This window comes from Ambystoma mexicanum, chromosome 3q (genome assembly GCF_040938575.1).
Source record: "Ambystoma mexicanum isolate Mex_15411 chromosome 3q, UKY_AmexF1_1, whole genome shotgun sequence".
NCBI lineage: Eukaryota > Metazoa > Chordata > Amphibia > Caudata > Ambystomatidae > Ambystoma > Ambystoma mexicanum.
Genome location: NC_090926.1, coordinates 1,087,962,295 through 1,087,987,312, shown reverse-complemented (window position 1 = coordinate 1,087,987,312; position 25,018 = coordinate 1,087,962,295). Strand labels below are relative to the sequence as shown.

Genomic DNA, 25,018 nt, shown 5'->3' with positions numbered 1-25,018 from the left:
TGTGGACATTAGATTAGTGGGCTGTGTACTTACTCCTGGTTCCCTAGAGGTAGCTCCTGCAAACTGGGTGATGCCGGTCATCCAGGAGCTGGTTTCCTATCAAACCTTCATTTCAAACCCTGCACTGGGACTGGAATCAAGGGCTAGGTATAGTTTTGAGAAGGAGTTGAAAGGGATCAGCGTCCAATAACTCAGGATGGGCTTTGTTTATCATTAAGCCAAAGGCTTCCTCCGCATTCTACAAGAGCAATCTCTTGTAAGAGATGGAAGAGCAGGCCTCAAAAATAATAGGGCTGGAAATGGGTGTGAGGAGCCTACTTTACTGATGCCCATATGGCTTCGAGTGGAAGGCCAGAAGAATTGGGTGTAAATTGGACAGCTAGAAGGCCTTGTGAAGGTAGAGAGTACCAGGGGCGCCGAGTACGAAGGTGCTCCGGGGTCAGGGTACCCCCCAGGGAAGGCCGTATGCATACAGGGAAAGGCCATCTGCATGAGAGTCCCTATACTTTCAATTAGAATTTTGTTCTGGCCACCGAGACCCACCAGGAATACCAGAGGTTGGTGCCCCTGGAGAGCACACAGACATCAACGAGGAAGAGGCAATGGGGTGAGGTGGGAGATATAGGGCAAGAGAGTCAGCGAGGAGTGGGTTAACTAGTTAGTGATATGTCCATCATAGGAGGAGTTCTAGGCACATCTTTGAATAGTCTACACCACACACGTTACTCTTGAACTCCAAAGCAGACTCACACCTGCCAGACAAAATGGACTGCAGATCTTGCATGAAATATTTTCTGTATTATCAGTCATAGAAGAAGGGGCGAGTCGCCCCCACCCAGATTTGATGTTAGCACCGTTACTCACGTTTACAGCAGATGCATTAAGTTATTTGTTTTTTTGTATTTATATATTTATCAAAATACATTTACAAGACATTCCAAAACTTGTCATAGTTTTACACACAAATAGTCCCCACCCCAGCCCCCTTCACAGTTATTGATACAGCGTTCAAAAATGTGAAATTACCTTTTACAAATAAGAATGACTTTAGCCACACAAGAAATGGTGTACTGTGTACATTTGCACAACTATAGGCTGGTTATGCCAGGCTACTAGCCAGCAACTTGAAATGTTTACCCTTGCGACGATTCCCCCCCTGGCTCCAACCATCCACACTCTCCCTCTTCCTACATCACCCAAAGTTATATTTTAAAAAGAAAAAATGCCCCCCGATCTCCAACAATCTCAAACTTGACTGAAAAGAATGGATCGGGTGATAATTCGGGCTATAATAATAAAGAAAAACTGCATTCATCTACGGCGAGATTATAATGGGGAGGAGGTCCAATGTCAAATGAGGCCACTTACTCAGAAAGCACTACTGCCCCAAATAGCAGGACATGGCATTCTCCCAAGAAAGTTCAGCTGGTGGCGTGAAAGTATAATCAAAGAAGAGCAAGGTGAGGTAATGGGCCAAAATGTCACCCTCATAATTGCGACGGCCGAAATGCCCCTTTACACCACATATATATATGGGGGGGTATGGGATGTTATAGTAATATGGTGGGGTTCGGGGTTCTCCCCTCGCACATCTATGTGGTGTAAAGGGGGTTAATGTTAATGTTAAAGGATATTTGTACTGTGCACTATCACCACCGGAGTGGTCCCCTGGCACTCTGGCGGCTCTGAAACGGGAAGCAGGGGTGAGTTAGTGGGAGTAAGTGGGAAAAGTGCGAGAGAGCAGTGATGTGCTGTTGGCAGCCACAACCTGGTTAACACTGTTCACTGGACTTAGGGTGTTTTCCGGTCGGTAGACGTTGTGTGCTGTTGTACAAGTCTATGTGAGGTTTGTTTTGTTGTTGCGGTGTAGTGAAGTTTGTGCGGATTGTTGTGGTATAGGGTTGTGGTCGTGTCTGGTTAGAGTTTGATAGGTGGAGGGGTGAAATTTTTAGTAGATTAGTTAGTGGCATTGTTGTCTATAAGCAATGTGCTGAATTCCACATTTTTCTAGGTGTGGCGGGCGAACATCACTGCATATCAATCTAGCTACGGCATCAACAGATTTTCATTATCCCTTCCATAAATGATGCTGGTCAGTATTCACAGCTGTGCCCAAATTCAGCCCCTGCCCACTATTGGACCTGTCTATGTGTGGGGCTAGCTGGTATTCGCGATTCCATCCTAATCTGGCCTCAGTGGCATTCCTGATGCAGTTCAGACGTGCCTTCGCTTAACAACCGCTACTCTATCCAGATGTGGCAATGGTCGGCAATCACAATCCTACTCAGCTGCTCATGCAGGCCACCACTCACAATCCTGTCATCAAGCAAGGTACATGCCAACACTCGTAGCTACGTCTAGGGACGGCATATGCCATCATTCACAACGCCATCCGGGCTCTGTGCATGCTAACGTCCATAGGTCCATCCAAAGTGGCAGCTGCTAAGATTCATAATTGGCACTTGGTGGAGTTCATGGAGTGGGTGAGGTTGTAGGATGGAATTGGGCAGGGGTTTTAATTCTGTCCTCATGGGGTTGTTGTTTGTGTCCTGTTCAACCTAGCGGTGTCTCTCTTGTTTTGTAGGACATTCCCTTAGCTGTTTCTGGGCGTTGTCTGTGCCATCCTAATTTCTGTCAACCTGTTCTCAACCTGTTCTCTGTGTTTCTTGTTTGGTTGATTAGTTGTTTTAATTTATTTCTGTGGTGTTGAAGAGGCAGGTTTTTAGTAGTTTTCTGAATTGTAGGTGGTCTTTGGTGTTTCTTATTTCTTTTGGGATGTTGGTAAAGGTTTTTGCAGCTAGGTGGGAGAAGGAGGAGCCTCCTAGTTTGTTCTTGACGTATGGTTTTGGCTCCAGGCGGATTCATTGCTTGATCTGAGTAGTCTCGTTGGCTTGTAGGTTTTTTTCTTTTGTAGGAATTCAGCTCCCTGTTTGTTGATTGCCCTGTGTGCTATGCACATTGTTTTGAAGGTGATGCGATGTTTGACTGGGAGCCAATGTAGTATTTTTAGCGCTGGAGTGATGTGTTCTCTTCTGGATAGCTTGAGGAGTCTGGCTGCCGCATTTTGGATGTGTTGTAGTTTCTTCAGGAGGTATTCTGGCATCCAGAGGTAGAGGCTGTTTGCATAATTGATTCTTGACATGATGAGGGCGACGAATTTGAGTGTTTTGTGGGTGAAGGAGAGGTAAGGTAGGATTCTTCTTGTTGTGTGAAGGAGGAAGAAACATTTCTTGATTATTGCATTTATTTGTGATTCTAAGGTTAGGGTTTTGTCCATCAGGACTCCCAGATTTTTTACTACCTTAGATGGTGTGGGTGCGGTTCCCATTTCCGTTGGCCAGGGAATGTAGGTATTGCTCTCTTGGTTTTTGGATTTAATCATGATTTCTGTCTTTCCTGGTTTGATTTTCAAGTTGTTGGCGATCATCCAGTTAAAGTCTTCTTTAAGACACTCAATGTGTGGTCACAGTGATCACATACATCCGCAATGCGATAATCAGAAAAGTGGGGAAATCAGATGCAGACTTTGATCGACATCTGTGACGTCATGTTATAAAACCCAAATGTTAATGTTTCCATCTGAATAATGGGCTAAAAATAAATTCTCCCCATATTGAAAGCCTACTGAGCCGCTTCTGTTCAAAGAACAAACGTGTACATGTGCTTGAATTTGAACATTCCACAAATGAGTTCACTTTTCACTATATGTGAGCACACAAACAATCATTGTACAGCACACACGTATTCATTCTTAACGCCACCATGTGATTTCTCTTGGAGTCGAAGATACACCGTGTATTTATCGTCAGGTATGATGCATATATTGCAGACTCCTTAAGCAACTACCGGTACACGAGGCAGAAAGCCACAAAAGCACAGAAAACAAATTAGCAAATGGTAGTTGCAGGAAACTGGTTGGTCCTCCTTTATGAATAACTAGCAAATAATCACTACTGTGCTGGGGTTATTAGAGATTTCTCAGGTGTTACTTACCCAGGTGGAGCGTAGGAAAGCTGCACCAGACGGGTGGGTGATCACCCATGGCGTGACCTGTTTTTGGTGTTATTGCCGACATAGGTTAGTTCCCAAATATTAGCAGCTAGAGATGTGCATCGTGCTGATGGAAGAAATGGAAAACAGCTGGAAGCATTGTTAGTTAAAAAGAACCACGAAATGTACTGGTTCCGGGTGCAGGTCGTTTTTCCTTGAGCCTCGAGTGGATAGGTCTGTGTGCAACTTCTAAATCTTGCAATGGGTACCCAGTCAAAAAACAAATGCGGAATTAGGAGCTTGGGTGGCTTCACATAATGCCCCAGTGTTAATTTGAGCAAATGTGCAACGAAAAGAAAAGGGGGGAAAAATCATACTAGTCACAGTTGTAGAGAGGGTTGCTTGCCATTGGATTGGTCAAACTTGACGTTGTCCCTTTAGAACAGTATTTAAGGGAGCTAGGGGGAGGATATAGGAGCAAACCGATGGAGGACAGTCCGCCCCACCAATGGAGAACAAACTTAAAACATAGGCCAGCATTACCAGGGGAATTGGTACTGCCTCCAGTATGCAATTGCATCTCCTTGCTTGGTTCATCTTTTCTAGTAGAGGAGTCTCGCTCATGAACACGATCTGTAACTGGGGGTGCAAGACAAACACTATAGTACCACTTTTTCTTCTGCTCACCACAGGAACAAGAAAAAACGTTTACCGACTCAGCTGCACTTGGTGGAAATTAGACCATTACTGCGTGCCCCCATCACTGCGACCTCCGAAAATGTTGACTTTTTATTTCTTTCAACCCCTTTTACACCCCATATAAATGTGTGGGGGGGGGTAATGGTATATAATGCAAGTATGGGGCTATGCAGGGGTCTCCCCCGCCCCCACCGCCACCCGCATATATATATGTGATGTAAAGGCAGTCGAAATAAAAAGAAAAGTCTGCAATTTAGGGGTCGCAGTGATGGGGGTTGCAGTAATCGTAAACATTCCACTTGATGTACCTACCTGGGCCTCGGATACTGCCTAGTTCTCGAAGTTAAGCAACGGTTTTTGTTCTGCTCAAACGCCTCCCATTCCCAGGTAGCAGAGCACGAGGCAGCAGCAGTCGCCAGGCACACACATCCAAATACACAGCTGAGGGAGATTTCTGAATTTCCTGGCCTAATCAAAGACCACTAGATGAATCCGTCCGGGCAGCCTGGGACCACCATTTACAGCGCAGAAGCCATCCCACTGAAAGACAGCCAAAACGAAGTGCTGGCAAAGGCGGATGCTCCTCGCCACTGCCTGGCCACTTTCAGAGGAACACGAGTTGGCTCCGGGTGCTGCGAGGAGCCTTTTTGACATGCCTGCACAGGCGACTGACGCCACTCTTGTGACTGGCTAGGCCAACAGCTCACTTTCAGTGGGTAGTGCGACACGCTCTCCTTCTCCTCTGCCAGTACTTCCGGCTCTCCAGGCTCACTTTCAATGATTCCTCTGCATGTCGCCCTAATCAGATGCCTGGTTTTACTCCTCAGCCATCTTAGAATGTTTGTCCCCATCCAGAGAACATATAGTACTCAACTCAATAACTCACTCGAGAGTTTTAAATTATTTGTGCAGTAGCACATACTTATGAACATCATCTAACATGGCTGCCAGACTGGACTAGCCAAAGCCTGGTTCTAACGTAAAACAAGCTCAAAGAGTTCCCAGGAGAAGCGGTTTTAAGCAGAGATAGGCAGGAATGGGTGGGATTAACTACAGGGCTTAGCATGGCCATAGGCAGGGAATGGGAGGGTTTATAACCTAGCAACAGTGTATCCCTCCTCAAATGTCATTCCTGTGCGCCCCTCGTCAAAAGCCCTTGTCCCTATGCACGCATGAATCAATATTTGAATGCAATAGTTCGGGCTATTAGCACAAACTAAAAAGGAGGATATTGTCCTTTTAGCAGCAAACTGGAATGTGCGCGTAAAGCAGTATTTTATAAGAGCCGTACAGATGTATTATATATGTCCTAACCAAAGATAACAGAAAAAGAAATCAGAAAGTTACTGCAAAGAAATTATGTTTTGGTTTGAAATTGAGGAAAACTAAATGAATTCCTGTTGGAGGTTTGTGAAGTGCTGTTTCTTTCCAGGTGGCACCAATGGGCTGCCTGCATTACTGGTGGTGGAACTCATAGAGGATTCAACTAGCTAAGGTCTGGTTGAGCCCTGCTCCCAGAGTGAATCTTACCAGGCGCTCTAGATTCTAGCTCAAGCATAGCCCTTGCTTTGATATGATAGGTTATTTATATTGCGCCTAATACCCAGAGATTTCAAAGCACAGACCCAGGGATCGAACCTGTGTTGCTCCGCGTCGTCTTGCTTCCAAGGCGAGCATGTTGCCCCTGAGCTATCCTCCCCAGACAAGGAAGCTTCCCTATCCAGGTCCAAACAAGAGCTAGTATGTATTTTTTCCCTGGGTATAAGAACAAAAGAAAGTTGTAGGAGTCATTTCTCACCTAGTAAAGGGACCACTGGTCAACTGATGGCAGCCATGGAAGAATACACTTTTTTGATGTGTTAGAAAATAAGACTGTATTTATTCTTCCATCATAAGAATCTTTAGGGACGATTTGCTCTAAAAGTGGGTGCCTACCTGGTGTTATTCTCATCCGGATTTACGATGTGAGGAGAGACTTACACCGCTTCGGTGCACAGATGTGATTGCTGTAGTAAGGTTCGGTAAGGGAATGGAAAAGTGGATTTGCCAATTGGAAACAGGGGCTGTCACGTCAGTGATTTACATCTTGTAAATCTTCATACCATTTGCAAGCAACTACACAAATGCACACACCATGCGCTCTCAAGGCAATGTATGCCTCATTGTGCAGAAATAATACCAGGTATAGGTGGGAAACAATCAGTCTCCAAAGAGTCATATGAACAGCTACAGTGCAGTCTCCAAAGAAATGGCCTTCAATGTAGGCGTCAACGTTAGTAGTATTACTTACCTTTTAACGGCATTCCAGAAGGCCATTTATGCTCACATTACAGAGAGAAGGAAGAAGTGGACCAACACTCTCTATTTTGGAGGCAGATTCCCTATTTTTCAACTCAAAATGTTGATATTTTACAACAATTGTAGGTCTGAATGGAGCAAGCTTTTCTCCCTGCCAGGGAGAGCTAAAGAAGATACTTAAAAGAGAGGGGTTCCTGTGCCATCATGCGTTCCGTCATGCTTACATTATGCATGAAGCTATGTTACAGTGGAGCTGTGTAAGCTAATAAGAGATTTTCCTAATCATGCTGTAAATCGCTTTCGTTTTGTTTTCTTGCTGATTGGTAGATCAATGTTTTTAACAAAAATAATGCTACATTGCCCTACCTCCAGTCTGCGTTAGACAAGCTGATAAAGTAACGGGGGGGGGGGGCGCGTGCACCACAAAGATGAAGCTTGTCACTTACTCAAAAATTAGCAAAATGGCGTCTGACTGCATAAGGTCGGCCATTTTGTAAAAGCATGGGTTACTGTGAAACGTGAGCCTAGAGGTGTAGAATGTTGCCTCTAGGAGCACTCCTAATCTACCCTGCCTAGTACATTGATATTTTCCACCGCATTGCTGCATTTATATGAATTTGTATTGTTTTGTAAAGGTGCCACATGTTGCATTAATAGGCATATGTTTTATTTTCATTCTGCCCGTTACATTGATTTGTTATTCACTTTTGTGCTGCTAGCCACATTGGAGAGACGTGTTGAATAATGCTTTGAAGTGTATGCTTTGTTTTCATGCTGCCTCTGCATTCCAGTATAGCAATTCACAGTCTGCCACAAGAAACGTGAGGTAAAACACTGACAGATATTTTGTGTAACAAAAATAATTGATATGATATGATATGGCATTTATAACGCGCCTATACATAAGAATGCAACATTCATGCTTCTCTACCTCAGCCTAAAATAGATAATAAATGATAAATACCACTCTTCAGTCGGCACGGATGATAAACTGGGTATTTATTTAAGTATAATTGTAAACATAAGGACCTCCAGCTAAATAGCCACTTCAATATGAATCTCACTCCAGCAAACGAACAAACTTAGAATCCAGTATGAACATAAACAACGCATCATAATGACATAGAATGTTGCCTTCATGTACAGCACAAATGCATTCCTGACCTAACTAAGCTACTGTGCACTGCACTCATGACATGCTATCTTAACAATGCAGTGATACAATAGATTGACTATACAGCATATAATTATGTGACTTCTAAAGCTTCAACTAGCTTCAACTATATAACACATCTCCCTCCTTTCTTCTTTTATTTCATTTACTATTTACACCTCTTCACACTTGCAACACGATTCAGATTCCATACTTGTCCTCCCGTTACCCGAATCGCACCGGGTAACATCGCCACCACTCTCACAGGATCAGAATATAATGGTTCTCCCTTCTTTTTTACAACTCCTTTCTTTATTCTGACTAGATCCCCACACTTAACACTCAAGGATTTCTTTCCACTCCTCGCATTCACCAGTTCCACCCATTTCTCCTTATTTTCTTTCATTTCTCTTTTTACATCCTCCACTACAAAATCACTCTCTCTGCTTCTACCCAGCCATGGTGGGCTAACCATCGTATTGGGCTTACGTCCTCTCATGAGTTCAAATGGAGATATGCCTGTAACAGAATGGGGTGACATACACAGCCCGAATATCCTCTCTTGAATGGCAACCTTCTTATCACACCCAGTCTCATTCGCCATCTTAATGCTCTCCATAATACACCTATTCATTCTCTCTACACAACCATTCGATTCTGGATGATATAGAGATGTCTTTTTGTGATTGATACCACACTCCTTCATTTATTTCTTGAAATTTTCACTAGTAAACTGTGGTCCGTTATCCGTCAACACACTTTCCGCAACCCCTTCCCTTGAAACCATCTTCTGCAAAAATGTCACCATAGCTTCCCCCGATGTCTCCACAAGCACATCAAATACACACCACCGTGAAAACAAATCTATGATTACCACAACGAATTTTCCACGTCCGTATCCCAAATAAACTGGACCCAGAATATCCATGGCAACATTCTTCCATACACCAGTTGGAACTTAAACTTCCACTATTGGTTGTTGTTTTGCAACCTCACCCTTTCCGGCCTTCTTGCACATAACACATTCCAAAAGCCTCCTCTCAATACCTTTATCAAACCATGAAAGGGGCCCTTAGGGGTCATCGCGATATGGAAACAAGGCAATAACCATACACGAAAGGATGCGCCAGACACAAGGTTAAAATTCCCAATGCTAGGGTTTATTGCAAGCAAAATAGTCCCAATTGGCCAATTATGGTCTCACGCCCCGCGACGTGTATTCTCTAGACCTCGAGGGACGCAAGAGAGCGAATTACGTACATCAGTTACATATATACAAAATGCATATCATACAATCAGCTATGACATGTTTAACACTCCCCTTTTATTGAGTTTCTTTGAACTCGGGATGATGATGGGCATTTCCGACGGGTATGACAATTATGACACTTTCGATGTCTATTCTAGTAACAATGTGCAATTTAGAAAGTGCAGAGGCATCTTCTAGTTGTTGAACAGAACACAGTGCTTCTGTTCTTGGAAGCAAGCTGCACACGGGGGAAGAGTCACATTCCAAGCTTTGCTATCTATGAGGTGCTATTCGTGTCCTGGGAGCCGACAATCTCTAAAGGGTTTTGTGAAGGGGGGCCGTAAGAAGAGCATAATTCAAGCCTTTAGCTGCTTTATTCTAACATATTCTACCACAGTACAAGACTGGCTGGCAGCTGTGAAATGATTAAATGCCCTGCAGCTCTCCCTCAAGGCTACAGAGAGGGAGCGTGGGCATTCCTTTCTGGGCTGCTCATGAGGAGTTTCAACGAACTCCTCAGTCCCGCGGCCTTGCCCTTTCATATTCAGACAACAATGTTAACAGTTGAGCAGAGTAAGCAGAATTCGCAAGAATTGCAAGCTGCAAAGCAGTTTAGACAGAAAGCAATGAGCAATGGCTAACAAGCAAAATGGCGATTCTTGCTACGTTTAAAATGGCCTCTTGTTGATTCAAGCATAGCAGTCTGTATTTCTATAATTCTGTGCATAAGACGGTTGGCCTTCAGCCATCAAGATACGTCTATCATCCAAATGAAGGGTATTCACTTTTCCAGATTGACAAACCCTCCTTTTGGCCGTATGCCAAACGTCTTATTCATTCATTGTATCCTCCTCTGATGAGGATAAGTCTGGGGTATCTATGTCTGAACCTTTCATGCTATCATAAGCATCATCTTCATCATTAATATCTATAGCCATGAATTGTTTTACTGTTTTTGTTTCATCAGTGTCTCTGTTATTTCGGCCATGCGTTTGTTTTCCTCTCAACACCATGTGCATACATCCCTTAGTACATCCCTCAGTTATCTCAGTGCAAACTATTAGTAGGCATTGTATGCAACAGCAACATGTTATGAATATACCAAGTACCACCATTAGTATCGAAATTAGCTTCCATCCCCAGGACCGCAATAGTCCCCAAAACCAGGATCCTATCCCCCAACCCCCCTCTTCAGTAGAGAGTGTGGAACTAAGGATATGTAGTTTCCTGATGGCTCTGAATATGGTACGGGAGTAGTCATCTATGAACACACAGCATGCAGTTTTTACGAGTTTTCAAACTCCCCCACGATCAACTAATATTATGTCAAGAGCCATTCTGTTTTGTAGTGCCATTAGTCTTATTCCTTTCTCTTCTAACCTCATGTTGTAAAAGATATCCGTTGTTGTATCTATTGTATTTTTTAGTATTCTGGACAGTTTCCTTATGTTATAGGAATTTTCTATTTGGGCCAAGAATGGTATAAACGATTTGGCTACATCCATTGCTATCATTCCATCTTCACTACTCCTTCGGGTTCTACCTCTTAACCGCCTGGCTACTTCTGCTGTTTCTAAGAGGAACACTCCTGGAAACAGTAGACCCAGGTAACACGTACCTCCCCAGTTTCTAGGTAACCGTGGATATGCGCTTTCCCCACATATGAAATAAACAGGGTCTCCTACGTATACTGGTTCAACTTTATATTTTAGGACCACTGTATTCATGCATGCACCCAGAGGACGTGCCTACTAAGTAGGTACCTTTTTTCTTCAGGCATAACGGGACAGTTCTTGGGCTGTAATTCACCGCATAGGAAGGTGGCACAGCATCTTTGTTCCATTCTTCTCTCATGCGGAACGTCATTACTGATGTTTTTCTGGCGGGGACAATCTATCCTGCCTATATTGTTTTGTTATTTTTCGTGTACTCTTTGGCGTGGGTTTTGGGATTATTACACGTGTTTTATGGAATATGGAGCAGCCCACAGGTCACATGATAATTTCCGCGAAATCATTCATATTTGTTTTATCTAATTGACCCGTACTGCTTCTGTTCCATTTCCCGAAAAACATTGCACTCAAAGATGCTCTGCATGCAGAACTTAGTGGCAATGATTGTACATACCATTCTATCCCCTTCCCACCATGCTGTGGTAAATGTGTACATACCCAGCAGTATCTTTTCTTTAAAACTGCATGGGTCATATTCATAATAAGCAACAAAGTGTTGTTGCCAGACCCTTCTCTATGTCTCTCTTCAATTGGAGATAATGTACCAGTGATCACATGAACCGGGCTCTCAGTAGTCGACACATTCATTTCTGATAAGAGTGTTATTAATGGGTGCTTTGACTCCATCCACCATAATACCATCGCTATTGTTACTGGTACTACCATACTTATGAAACACTGAACCAATGTCCACGTTAGTACATTATTCTTTTTACCAGGCCTTTTCCCTGAATTTACAGTCTCTATATCTATCATTTTCTCAGCAGCGGTGCAGGAGGAAGCTGAAACCGGTCTTGATTTGTTCTTCATCGTCCTTCTTCTTACTGGAAAAGTTTGTCGTGGATATCTCTCGTTGTTACACTTGCTCTGATGTCAAAAGTTCAATGAAAATGTCACAGTTCAATTCTGCCAGCACTTTCACAGCCTAGATCACTTATCCACTCCGAGCAAGATTAGTTGTTCTTTCTCCCACTGCTCAGACAATTTCTGAACAGTTCTTTATTGACAGAGTACTATGTGCATCCAGCTTGTCCCGCTCTGGCTTAGGACACATGTACTCTATCAGCCTTAGTACTTATGTGTGTCCAGCTTGTCCTGCTCTGGCTCCTGACACATGTACTTTATTATAAGCGCACCAAGGAGCCGTGAGTCTTGAATTGTCCGACTTGCACAACTCTCACACTTCTCTCCTCTACAACCCTGGTTCCTTCTCCGCCCGTGTGTGGAACCAAAGGCAAAAACACCAAGAATCAGTGGATCACTTCGCCCTCCGAGGCCTGAGGTTATACCGTTTCACTCCTGGTATAGTGTGATCTGTGAACAGTGCCGATGCACTTCCAGTGTCAGGCTCAGTGTCAGCCTGCGGCGCAATGACAGGTGACGTGGAGCGCTGCGGCAATGATACAGATTCTGTTATTGGCTCTGGTGTGGTTACAAAATCTGATGGGTGCCAAAGGGGTACACGCTCCATTTTTGCAGATGTTTGCAATGCTGATTCTGTGTCGTTCAACAATGATGTTGTTTCTGCTGGACAGCGTTGGGGCACATTTCGCCCTTTCCCCTTTTTGGCAGTCTCTTCAGGCTCTGGTTTCTTTTTCACTTCTTGCTCAGGCTTTGTTTCGAGTTTCACTTCTCGCTCAGGCTGGTGCTGTGTCATTCGATTGGCAACGGTTTCTTTCGTTTCCGAGACCGTTTCCTTTCTCTGGTCGTCGGAAGTTGTCAGCAGTCCTGGGAATCTTTTGGCATGTGTCGCATGGATCCATGCCTTGCGACCGTCCACTCGAATGGCCGTCTGTGTCGCCAAAAGTACTTGGTAGGGGCCGCGCCACCTGGGTGCTAATGACGTCTTCCAGTGAAAGTTTTTAATCAGGACCCAGCTTCCAGGCTCCAGCGCATGCCCCGGTCCGGTGTATCGCACTGCTAATGCCTCCTGCACCTGCTGGTGAATCAAACGCAACTTCTGCATTAAAAGGCCACAGTACGTGCTTAACACAGGATGCTCGACCTCACATAATCTTTTGGGCTGCGGTGCGCACCATACATTTGCCGGTCTCCCCATGATAATTTCATAGGGAGAGAGCCCAGTTTTAGCCTGTAAAGATGTGCGCATGTATAAAAGTGCTAGAGGTAATGCATCTACCCAACTCAACTTGCTTCCGGCACATATTTTTGCCATCTTGGCTTTTAGGATCCCGTTATGTCTCTCAATATGTCCGGCGGAACTCGGATGCCTGGAGCTGTGGAATCGCTTGTCAATCTGCAGACCTGCACAGATCTGTAGTACTACTGCGCCCACAAAGTGTGGGCCGTTATCTGACCACAGGACAAGGGGCAGCCCGAACCGGGAGAAATACTCCTTCAACATTACTTTTGCCGTTGACATGGCAGTACAGTCTTTTAAAGGATATGCCTCCACCCACTTGCTAAATGCACAAATCACCACTACCACATATTTGTAGTTCTGGCACCTTTCCATTTCTATGAAATCAAAATGGATCACCTCGAATGGCATAGAGGGTGGGCCAAAACTACCTACTGGAGTCACGGATCCCTTCCCTACATTGTGTTGCAGGCACGTAATACAATTCTGCACTAGCCTTTCTGCATTCTTTTTTATGTGCTCATTTTTCCATACTGTGGATAAATGCTGTACCATCTTCTTCGCGCAAATGTGGGTAGGGCTATGCCCCATTGTAACCAGTGCAGTTACGTAACAATGTTAACAAACACCATTTTCATTTCATCACTCTCCAAACGCGATTCTCCCTCTTCACTTCTCAATCTCGAAAGGCAATCCGCCAAGACATTTTCTTTTCCACTTATCACCTTGACAGAAAAATCATGACCCTGCATTCGGGTAATCCAACCCGCAACTCTTCTGGAAACTTTGTCCAAACCTTTGTTTTCTAGGATTTCTTTTAATGGTTTATGATCAGTTCACAATATAAAATGCGTACCCCAAACAAAATTCTTAAATCTCTTCAATGCCCAATGGCAAGCCAACACCTCCTTTTCCAATACAGAATAGCGATATTCTGCCCCTCTCAGACCTCGCGACGCATGAGCTATGATGTGCTCCTTCCCACCATCATCTACCTGGGATAAAACTGCACCAATTCCCATTTCAGATGCATCCACTGTCAGTTTACTCTGGCGACATGTATTAAAATGTCCTAATGGTTGGGCTAAGTTTATTTCCATCTTCACATTCACAAATTCCTTCTCACATTTAGGACTCCACACAAATTCACATCCTTTCTTTAGTAGTTTTCTTAACTCAATCACCTTGTTGGAATAGTTCCGTACAAACTTCTGATAAAATTCGGTCATACCCAAAAATGACCTTAACTGGGCTTTGTTCTCTGGACTCTTAATCTTTCTTATGGCATCCACAAGGTTCTCCTTTGGTCACACCCATTCGGCTGTTATTTCATGTCCTAGATACTCAACTTTCTCAACCCCAAATTTACATTTCTCCTCTCTCAACACAATTCCATTCCTTTCAAACACCTTGAGTACTCTTCCTAATATGCAGTCATGCTCCTCAATGCTCTTTCCACATATTAACACACCATCCTGGAAACAGTACACACCGATAATGTGACCTAAAAGCCTATCCATTATCTTTTGAAAAACAGCCGAGGCGGACACTAGACCAAATGGCATGCATCTAAATTGGAAAACACCTTCATGAGACACAAACGCAGTCAATTTACGGCATCGCTCCTCTAGTTCCACCTGGTGGTACGCAGACGCCATATCCAATTTAGAAAATACTTTGCCCTGACCAATCCTTGACAACATTTCTGCCATGTTTGGTAAGGGATGACGATCCACCATCACACACTTGTTTAGTTGACGTAGATCCACACATAGTCGAAGATCCCCTGAACTCTTTTTCACTACCACTAATGGCGATACCCAATCAACACCACCTGCTTTTTCGATAACTCCATCAGACAACAATTTGGAAAGTTCCTCTTTAACCCTTTCTCTTATCGCTAGTGGTACCGGCCTTAACTTTGCCACTACAGGTACGCTTCCTTTTTGCAACCCAATCTCATGTTGTATGCCTCTAATTTTCCCAATTCCTTTCCTGAAAACTCCTGGATGTCTGCTTATGATAGAGTCACCAATTTGCAAGACTTGTTCACTTGCATTGGGGTCGAGTTTGATCTTAAGCTTTCTCTGTTCCCTCCATCCCAACAAAGTGAGACCTTTCCTAGCAACATATATTTTTCCTTCACACATTCGATTCTTAAATTCAAACTTATTTGTGCTATATCCCAACAGCTTAGTGGGTTCTTGCTTATACCCACCTGGACAAATATCAGGTTTGTTCAGCTTGCGAATGTCTCCCTTCACCTCTTTTTCATAAACATCCCTTGACATTAATGTTATCTTCGATCCCGAATCAGCCATCATACGCACTTCCCTTCCGTTCACTCTGATATCAGCATACAGGCGTTCACATTCACTGTCAACATTTCCATCCTCACCCACTACATTCGTTATAGTGTTCACAATGATATTTTCTACATAACATTCATTTTCATCGTCCAAAGACCTCCTTCCTTCCTCTTCATTTACATATAAAACACTTTTTTGGCCACTGTGATAATTTTTGCAACAATTCGCAAAATGTCCACACCTTTTGCATTTGTTACAGACCGCTCTCCTCCCAGGACAAACCACAGACGCTGCAAAATGGGAATTGCTAGCACATCTATAACATAAACGTTCCTCCTTTTCTCCCTTCTCTTTTTTTTTCATTCTTCTGTTTCCATGATTTGTTATCATTGCCGTAAATACGGCCTATCTTTTCTTTCTCCTTCCCTTTTTTCTTTTTCTTATGTTCATTTACGTTCACCACTTCCGACTTTGGTTCAATTACTTCTTTTTTAGCTAATTTAGCAACGCATACCAAAGAATGTACCACCCTGCGGGCAACAACCAACACCTCATCCAAACTAGGTTTGCCCTTTAGCCACAGTTCCTCACGTATGCGATCAGCACTGCAGTGTTTCATAAATTGATCACGCAGATGTTCATCATGTGATCCTTGAAATTTGCACGTAGCAGCTAATTGCCGAAGAGATGTGATGTATTCTTCCACTGATTCACCTGGCTCCTGAATTCTCATGCGAAAGTTATATCTCTCTAGAACGGTACTGGTCTTTGGATTAAAATGAAGATCCAATCTTGCCAAAGCACTTTCCAATTCAGACATCTCGTCTCCTTCACCCCCACTAGGCAACTGTGAAAGAGTTTCAAAAATTCTCTGTCCTTCATATCCCAGATGATGCATCAGCACAGCAAGCTTCCTGTTAGAAGAAAATTAATTTCCACCAACCGCTTTCATGTAATGTAGAAAACCTTTTTTCAACTGAGCCCATTTGATTTTTGCCGGACCTGGGCTCGCCATGAACATGGGAGGACCACTGAGATTTGCCATAGCCATTTTGCACGGTTAAGATGTAGAGTTTAGCAAACTCTATGAAGTATCGACTTTATGCCTTCACCGTTGCTTAATATCTTGTGCTATTCCAGCGGTAGCTGCCTCCTTTGCCTGCTGCCCCTTCTACAGCTTTAAATTATGGATTGTGCTCTCATAGTTCAAAGAAATTCCCAAATGTCACTCTCTAGTACGCTTACTTGCAAATTCCACTCTCCCGCAGCTTGGTTATCTTCACCTCTCTCCCAACTGCTTGGACCTCACTTCATATATAATGAACGTGCACACGGTAAGATTTATCGTGCGCGCATATGAAATTGCATGAGGTATTCCACTTCAAACTTGGCAGCAACACACAGTTTCAGCATGCGTGTGTACATCAGTTAATACAGTGTTTCTTTGAGCAGTTCGCAGAGACGCCGTTCGCAAGAGGGAGGGGAACTTCGACGAAGCAGGGTTGGAAACACACAGAGCCGGCGCTGGACGGCTGATAACAAAGTACAAAGAGCGCAAGGCAGGCAGGCACAAAAACTTACTTCCCGGCCGCTACTACGTTCCGCGGAACGGAGCGGCCGCTATAGGCACAGGCACAGCTGATTGCCGGAGGTCCTCCACAGCAGATATCCTCGTCGCCAATGATAAATACCACTCTTCAGTCGGCACAGATGATAAACTGGGTATTTATTTAAGTATAATTGTAAACATACGGATCTCCAGCTAAATAGCCACTTCAATATGAATCTCACTCCAGCAAACGAACAAACTTAGAATCCAGTATGAACATAAACAACGCATCATAATGACATAGAATGTTGCCTCCATGTACAGCACAAATGCATTCCTGACCTAACTAAGCTACTGTGCACTGCACTCATGACATGCTATGTTAACAATGCAGTGATACAATAGATTGACTATACAGCATATAATTATGTGACTTCTAAAGCTTCAACTAGCTTCAACTATATAACAATAAAGTTAAAGAGACAGGACGGCAACAGAGGGGTCACCCAGTTAATCTCCCTGAACAATGAGCAGAATGGTTTGTGAATGAATAGGATCAGACATTTTGTAAGAGCCACAGTGTAGGTTGGGCTACAGTTGTAGAATGTTACCTCCAAAAGTTCATTTACTCTATCCTGTATAATATTTGTTCACGTATGTATTCATATTATTCTGTGAAGGGAGCATGCTGCGCCATGACGCATGGCTATGGACTGACCAATATTTAGCAAGGGTATCTTTTTGAAGATTCTGGATATGCTACCGTATGAATCTACTGTCAAGACAGGCACTAATACTTGATGTGCAGGCATGCACTATCACAGACTTTGAACTTTGGATGTATAAAGTTTCAGTACTATAACTTGTTAATTTGTGGTGGTATGCAATCACTAGGTTACAGCTATCGACTACAACACATAGTTAATAGATGGTGCTGTGCAGCCTGGCACAAGTTTGTTTGTTTGTTTGTTTGTTTATTTATTTATAATGCGCTCCATACCAAGAGGTAGCAGGGCGCAGCAGTAAGAATGTGCGAAGCTTATGATGTTACAGAAATATACAGTTTAGAATATTAAAGAACTATACAATATACAGGATAGAATGCAAATATATACAGATAAAGGAAGTAGGATTAATGTGCATAGATGCAATATAATATACACTAGTTATTGAGCGTCATATACATTTGTAACATACATGCACAAACACCACCCTTGTGTTACGTTTGTCCAGGTGAAACGCAGGGCTATGAATCTGTGCGTCTACATATTTTTCAGGCGTTGGAGAACATTTATATTTCTCTATCTATGTCCCGCATTCCTTTATATTGTGCTTATTGTTTTGTAAAGGGGGCAGGCTGCACCATGATGCATGGCTAAATACTTTTAAAAATGTTATGTGCCTACAAAACCAGCGCAACTGTACCCTCCCTCGACCCCAGGCTAGGACAGCTGACAACGTTGTAGAGGGGGACCTGCAACAGTGAGGAGTAGCCTGTGTACAGGGGTGCAGTATCACATGCTTTTATATGGAGCGTTGTGCAGATGTGCAGATGGGCACCGGCATTGGATGTACAGGCTTGCCGCAGGACTTAATTGCTAGCACTATGCAATCGGGAGTAACACATGCACATGGCAGTCGAGTATCAAATGTGTGTAATAAACAGTGCTGTTTATCCTGCTTAGGAAATGTCTGTCTGAACAAGCTATACATTTTGTTGAGGTGAAACATAAGGCTATGAATCTATGCGTCTTTGAATTGCACAGGCTTCTGCACCAGCCGTGTTAGTCCTCCACTGTAATGATCTAATAGGCAGGGTTGTGCTCTAGGTGACCAACATTGGATGTATGGGAGTGCACTAGCAACACAAGTGGTTGATGGGTGGCACTGTGCAGTCTGGAATACTTATTAAGAGTGCAGCCTAATAAACCTGTGCTTCTGAACCATGATGAAACATCAAATTGTGAATCTGTACTTCCTTAATTGTCACAGGTATTTACACCAACGTGGATGCAGATGCAGGGGCGTTGCTAGGGGGGGGCTAAGGGGGCTATAGCCCCTGATCTTTTGGTTGTAGCCCCGGATAGAATCTCAGGAGCTACAGCCAAAAAACTAGCTAGCCCCCAGTCTCAACAGTTCCGACATCACCTTAGCCCCGGGTCTTTTCCAGACCTAGCAACTCCCCTGTGCAGATGTAATATTTGACCAAATATAGAATAGCTGTATAGCTGTCCTCTTTGTGTTTTTGTATGAGAACAGATTTGAAAAGCACACATCCACAGGTTTTCCCATATGTGCATTTGCTGAGGCACACGCAATTCTCATTCTATTTGCTACTATTCACACATCTTCTCGAGGTATTCACATTTTTCTGCACATACAATGATTTCTATACATGCATGTTTTGTATCATAGAACAGAAACATCGACTCCTATCCTGCTGGACACATTTGTCCAAGGGACTCTAGCAATGATAGCCACAAACCAGGAGCATGTGAGAACCAAACCTTCCATATGCCGGAATAAATAAAGCTAGTAGCTTTGCTACTGACACATCCCATCTTAACTCAAACCAAATTGCAGTATTTATTTGTATTTTGAGGGCCCTCTGCGTATTGCTATATTCATTGGGGAAAGTATGCCACTATAACAAACATCATTTCTCTCCGAATTTCACGTTAATTCACATATTACGCAATCTGTAGTGGCAATTCTAAAAAAAAAAATGTGTTTCCTGCTGGTATTTTCCCTGTTACTCATGACAGCACATTCACCACTATAAACCATCATTAGATATTCTTACACCATCCTCACCCATGCAGATAATGAACAACATGTGGTTAGGTATAGAGAGTCTCAATTGCTTAGTTTGAAACTTAACAGGACAGTGTAGTAAGCAATGCATGTCAATTTGCAAACTCCAAAGGCCACTCATGTGTCCTTCTCACTGACAGTGAATTTCTGCTAATTGGCAGCGCAGAAGATGGATACACTTTGCATTTCGATGGCTGCAATGGCCAATTTCAGCTCTTGTGTTTTATCAGTGTCTTTTGTGCAGCATTTGAATCCAGAAAGTCCTGTGAGTCATTCAGCCTGCATCTTCCAAACATGAAATTGAGGGGACTAAATGGCCTTCTATATCCGCATTCAGGAACGTTATGAGACCCGCTCTCCCCTCTCCTTCTTATGCCCCTACCTCGATGTCCTTTAGGAATGTCATCAAGGAATTTAAAATAGAGACTCTTGGTACAGATAAGGTGTATACTGTATTGACATTCTCAATAGTGAGCTAAAAACAAACTTCCAGGTGCAAAATCTCCCTTTTGAGTGTTCCCAAGTGCCTTCAGGACACAACCTAGAAAGCATTATGTTGTCCTTGGGTAGTTCTCATGATAGTCATAGTTCTTACAGTAAGACAGTAGGAAGATGTCAGTAGGAAGGTCTAAGACCTAGTTTAGGGGGTGCAGATTCTCATTTAGGCGCAGTGATGCTTCTCCTAAAATTGGAACTGGAGAATAATTCTGATGGTAACTCTAGTAAGCATTCATTGGAATAGCTAATAGTTCTGGGTTCATAAATGTAGATTTTCTTCTTCTTTCAAGGCATGAATTAGAAAAGGAACACAAATTCATAACAATGTAATTCAGCACAAAATCAAAAACACATCAATGTTCCAATCTGTTGAAAGGCAAATATGCTGTTTGCCCTTGTAAAATGGCCACTTCTTGAACAGACCTTTCATACGATGCACTCATTCATCACTACGGAGAAGCTGACTGCCACAAGAGCCCCTCTTTAATAGTTATCTTCAGGAGCTCTGGCAGAGATCCAATGCTCTTTCATACCACACCTAAAAGGAAATTTGGGTAAACAAATTCTTATATTTTTAATTTCACAAGAACAGCTGTAGTTGAATGCCCTTCCTGAATGGCTACATGATTCTGCATGGACCGTAATCAAACATGTGTGGGAATGAAACTTGAAATCAACATGGAGTGTATAGACGGGTTGGACTGAACCTTTAAACATACATTTGAGGAAAAGATGTCTTCACATGCATTCTTTTCCCACTTCCTTTTCACCTCTTCTTTTTCCCATTACAGGGACATGTAGGAGCCTGGATGTCTACATAACTGGGAAGCTAGAGGATCGAAATAATCTAAAGGAGGATATTAAAAGGATTGTAGATGATAATACCTCCAAGGAAGTCCTCTCCAGTCACTTCTTACTTGAACTCACAGACGAGGAGCTACTAATTCATCTGAAAGACCTAAGAAATCAAGGCATACTAATCCGAAAAGGGAAGGAACTCAACATTCTGGGAGTCACTAAGTTCGTCAGCACAGCCATCATCCGGATCAAAGACCTTCTCTCCGAGAAGGCGATGGCTAGATTGGAATCTGATGAAATGTTCAGGCGGGTGCAGTGGCAGTATTTCTACAATACGGAGTATGTCTCCTTCGACAAGAAGGCAAATCTAACAATCGAAAGGGCCTACCAGAAAAAAAATAAACTGCTACCTCTTCATTTGGGAGGTGAAACATTGAATATCAATCTAGACCAGGGGAAAGGCATACTGGAAGGAGATCAAGGAAGCACACTGATTTGGCTCGTAAGAAAAGAAATAGGTACAAATATGCATTTTTATCTGCTTCAGATTGGCAAACATGATTGTTTTCTTGAAAATTATATTTACCCATATCTTTTTTCCCCTATCATTATTAATTGCAATTCTTTTTCAAAGTGTTTCTATTTTTTAACTATATACATACAGTACTAGGTAAGTAGTTTGGTAGTAAGTGTTCTAGTGTATACAGCCAGACAGCCCTTCTGACTCCAGTCCTCCTTCCACTTAGCCAGCCAATGTCCTCTCAAAGAGAAAGAGAATAACGAGTTTGGTGACCCCATTCAACCTAATGGTCAATGACCATACCCAGATCGTTAAGGCCGCAAAAAGTAGACACTCATGAATACCATTATTGTGGCAATAAGACCCGAGGCGGCGGGCCAATACCGCCCCAGGTTATGCCCCTGGGGCCGTAGTTACAGGCCCGAGTGTAGGGAAGGCCTTAACAAAGCCCCGGGCGGCTTACCGTGGGCAGTATTGGCCTGCCGCTGAGGGTTTTCTAGCCATTAGTACCCCGGACCGTTAGACGGGGTACTAATGGCATTTTTTTCTGTTTCAAAAACGCTTATAAATGTCAAAGAAAATGGCCACCGGGAAAGGGAAAACGTAGTCCGTTTTGCCTTTCCATGGCGGCCATCGGGAGCGGACGTGCTGGGAACAGAAGTGTTTCCAGCGCATTTGCTCCCAAGAAAAGTAGAAAAAAGAAGGTAAGTGGGGTTGGGAAGGTAGGGAGGGGATAGTTTGCGGGGGAGAGTGGTGGAGGAAAAAGAAAACTTACCTGAGTCCCCGGCGGGGGACGAAGGCAGTCTCCAGCCATGGAAGGCTCGGAGCAGGGATTGCCCCGTTTCGAGCCTCCTTATTGGCTAAGGGGCTGCCACGCCCCTCGCCGGGAACAGAGTACCCGGCACGCGCGGGACGCACTGGCGTACAAGGGAATACCATGTGGTATGGCTTGCAAAATAGCCAATCCACACATTGTATTCCCGGTGTGCAGCGCATGCCGTGTAATAATGTTGGGTTACTTACATGTAATGTTCATTACTAATAGTCTTCCTCATCACAGACGTTACACTGTAAAGGTCCAGAATCCTTGATAAGGAACCTAGATTGGAACCCTGTTCCAGCTTTACTTTCTCCTTCTTTATATGCTCCCACTTACTACATTAGCCCTACCTTACCCAGACTGTCTTAGTTCCATTCCACGGCATGTTATGGACATAGACATCATCATCCTGGTGACTGCGCCTGGAGACTGCGGTGGGTCATAAATACTGTGACAAGGAAGATCAGTACTATGAGTAATGAAGCTTACCTAACATTACCTCCACACCCACATCCCAATCCCAGTACATATTCTATGAGGAATACCCAGGCAGGCAGATGGATTGGTCAGTAATAACTCACACCATAATAAATACTACCAACATCCACCACCAAATGCCATGGACATATGCATGGAATTATAGGGACCATCCAGTGTAAGAATTATCTTGGTGTACTTTGACCACAGTCTTCCTAATGTGTGATAATGTTGTTGATGTTATCTCAATAATTAGGGATGAATATACAGTCTCGGGAGGATAGCTCAGGGGCAACGTGCTCACCTTGGAAGCAAGACGATGCAGAGCAACACAGGTTCGATCCCCGGGTCCGCGCTTAGAAATCTCTGAGTATTAAGAGCGTTATAAATAACCTATCATATCATATCATATTCTGATGGCACGAGAGCACAACCACCTACTTTAGAGGTCATTATGTGTATAGGGCCATTCTATTCGGCAATACCATGGTGCGTATATACAATTGCTCATGAGTAATCAGTGGAAGTGACATCATTGGCTACTATCTTCAGCCATAGGTGTAACCTCAGGGTCTTATTCCTATTAATTTAACACCTACCCTAGGCATTATGTCTCCCATGCTATCAATGACAGTTTCTCAACCAGATTTCCTCTTTCTTCTTTGTGGGGATTGCAACTTAGAAGAGTGTCTGGTTTGATGGCAGGCATAATATACTGCATGTAACAACTTCCACTCAAATTCATGGGTAAGGAGTCATACACATTGACCCAACAGATGAAATAGCTTCCGTTATGAATAGCATATATGATACATGGCAACCTTTTTATAAATAAAGTCTCACTTGTGGATAGGCAATATGGGGCATAGGTTTGTGGTCATGAACAAAAAAGCTTATTAGTGTATCAGAGAAGGTCTTTAGCAGGGAAGGATAGATGCAATGAAGCAGGGTCATTCTGAAGCAGGTCTGGGGAGGAAAAGTTCAGAGGACCTGAAAATTCGATCTAAGAGTAATGGTCGAAGCAGATCTAATTGCCTTTTTGTTAAGAGCCCTACAGATATCCATAACCACCTGCCCAATGAAGTGGAAGCCTCTATCACTGTCAATAATAGTAGGGAGATCAAATGTGGATTGAAAGTTTGCGAGGAACTCCCTAGGTCCAATAATAGCATAAGCTTTTTGACAGAGTTGGGCTTCGACCAACACTGTGTATAAGTGTAAAATGACCAAACAAAATACTAAATTATGATATTTGGGAAGCTGCATGAAATCAATTTGCACATTGAGAAAAGTACCGGGACTGGATTTGCATATGGCAAAGTCTTTGGATCCTTTCCACATGTTATATACCAGTCACACTGAACAGTTAATACAATAGGCCTAAACTACAGTAGGGAAGTAAGGAGCAATTCAATCCCAGTTCACAATAGAAATCATTGCTCTCTTCCCTGAATGTGCTACAGAATGTGCCAATCTGGCAAGGTAAGGAAGAAGCAGTCTAGACACTACTGGGAGGCCATCCAGGGAGCTCCACTAAGTTTCAGGACACAACATAGAGTGCTTTTTGCACCACAGCTCCGTCTCAGACAGGTGCCAAGTCTCGCATCACAGCTAGTCTTGAAAGTGTTGCAATGGGCGATTGTTCCACTGAAGCACAGACAAGGATATTGTTAGGAGTCAGGGGGAGAGGGGCATTTTAAGCCGATTTGTCAGCAAGGTCATTGCTAACTACTGTGAAGGTGTGTGACATATCAAGACCACAGCACTTAACTATGGCCAAATCAGAGGGGAGCAAGAGTCATTTAACAGTCTAGAGACATAGGTTTTGCTGACTATAGTTCAGCATATGTGACATTACCCTCTACTCCTAGAGGATACCAAAATCGTGCACACAGTGTGCACATGTCTGGAATCAGTATAAATTGTTGCATATTTACCCTTGGCCACAACCCAAGCATATGTGAGTGCTACCAACTCAGCTACTTGATGAACGTCAGGTAGTTGATAGAC

At 43.4% G+C, this 25,018-nt stretch overlaps 1 protein-coding gene across 1 annotated transcript in view; it reads left to right on the top strand.

Annotated features, from left to right (window-relative positions):
* The window catches only part of LOC138447628 (uncharacterized), a 1,020,308-nt gene that overhangs the window by 672,564 nt on the left and 322,726 nt on the right, over positions 1-25,018 (top strand). The window contains exon 13 of the mRNA XM_069603826.1: positions 21,185-21,709. Coding sequence (XP_069459927.1) covers positions 21,185-21,709 — 525 coding nt within the window. The remainder of the gene's footprint in view (positions 1-21,184; positions 21,710-25,018) is intronic.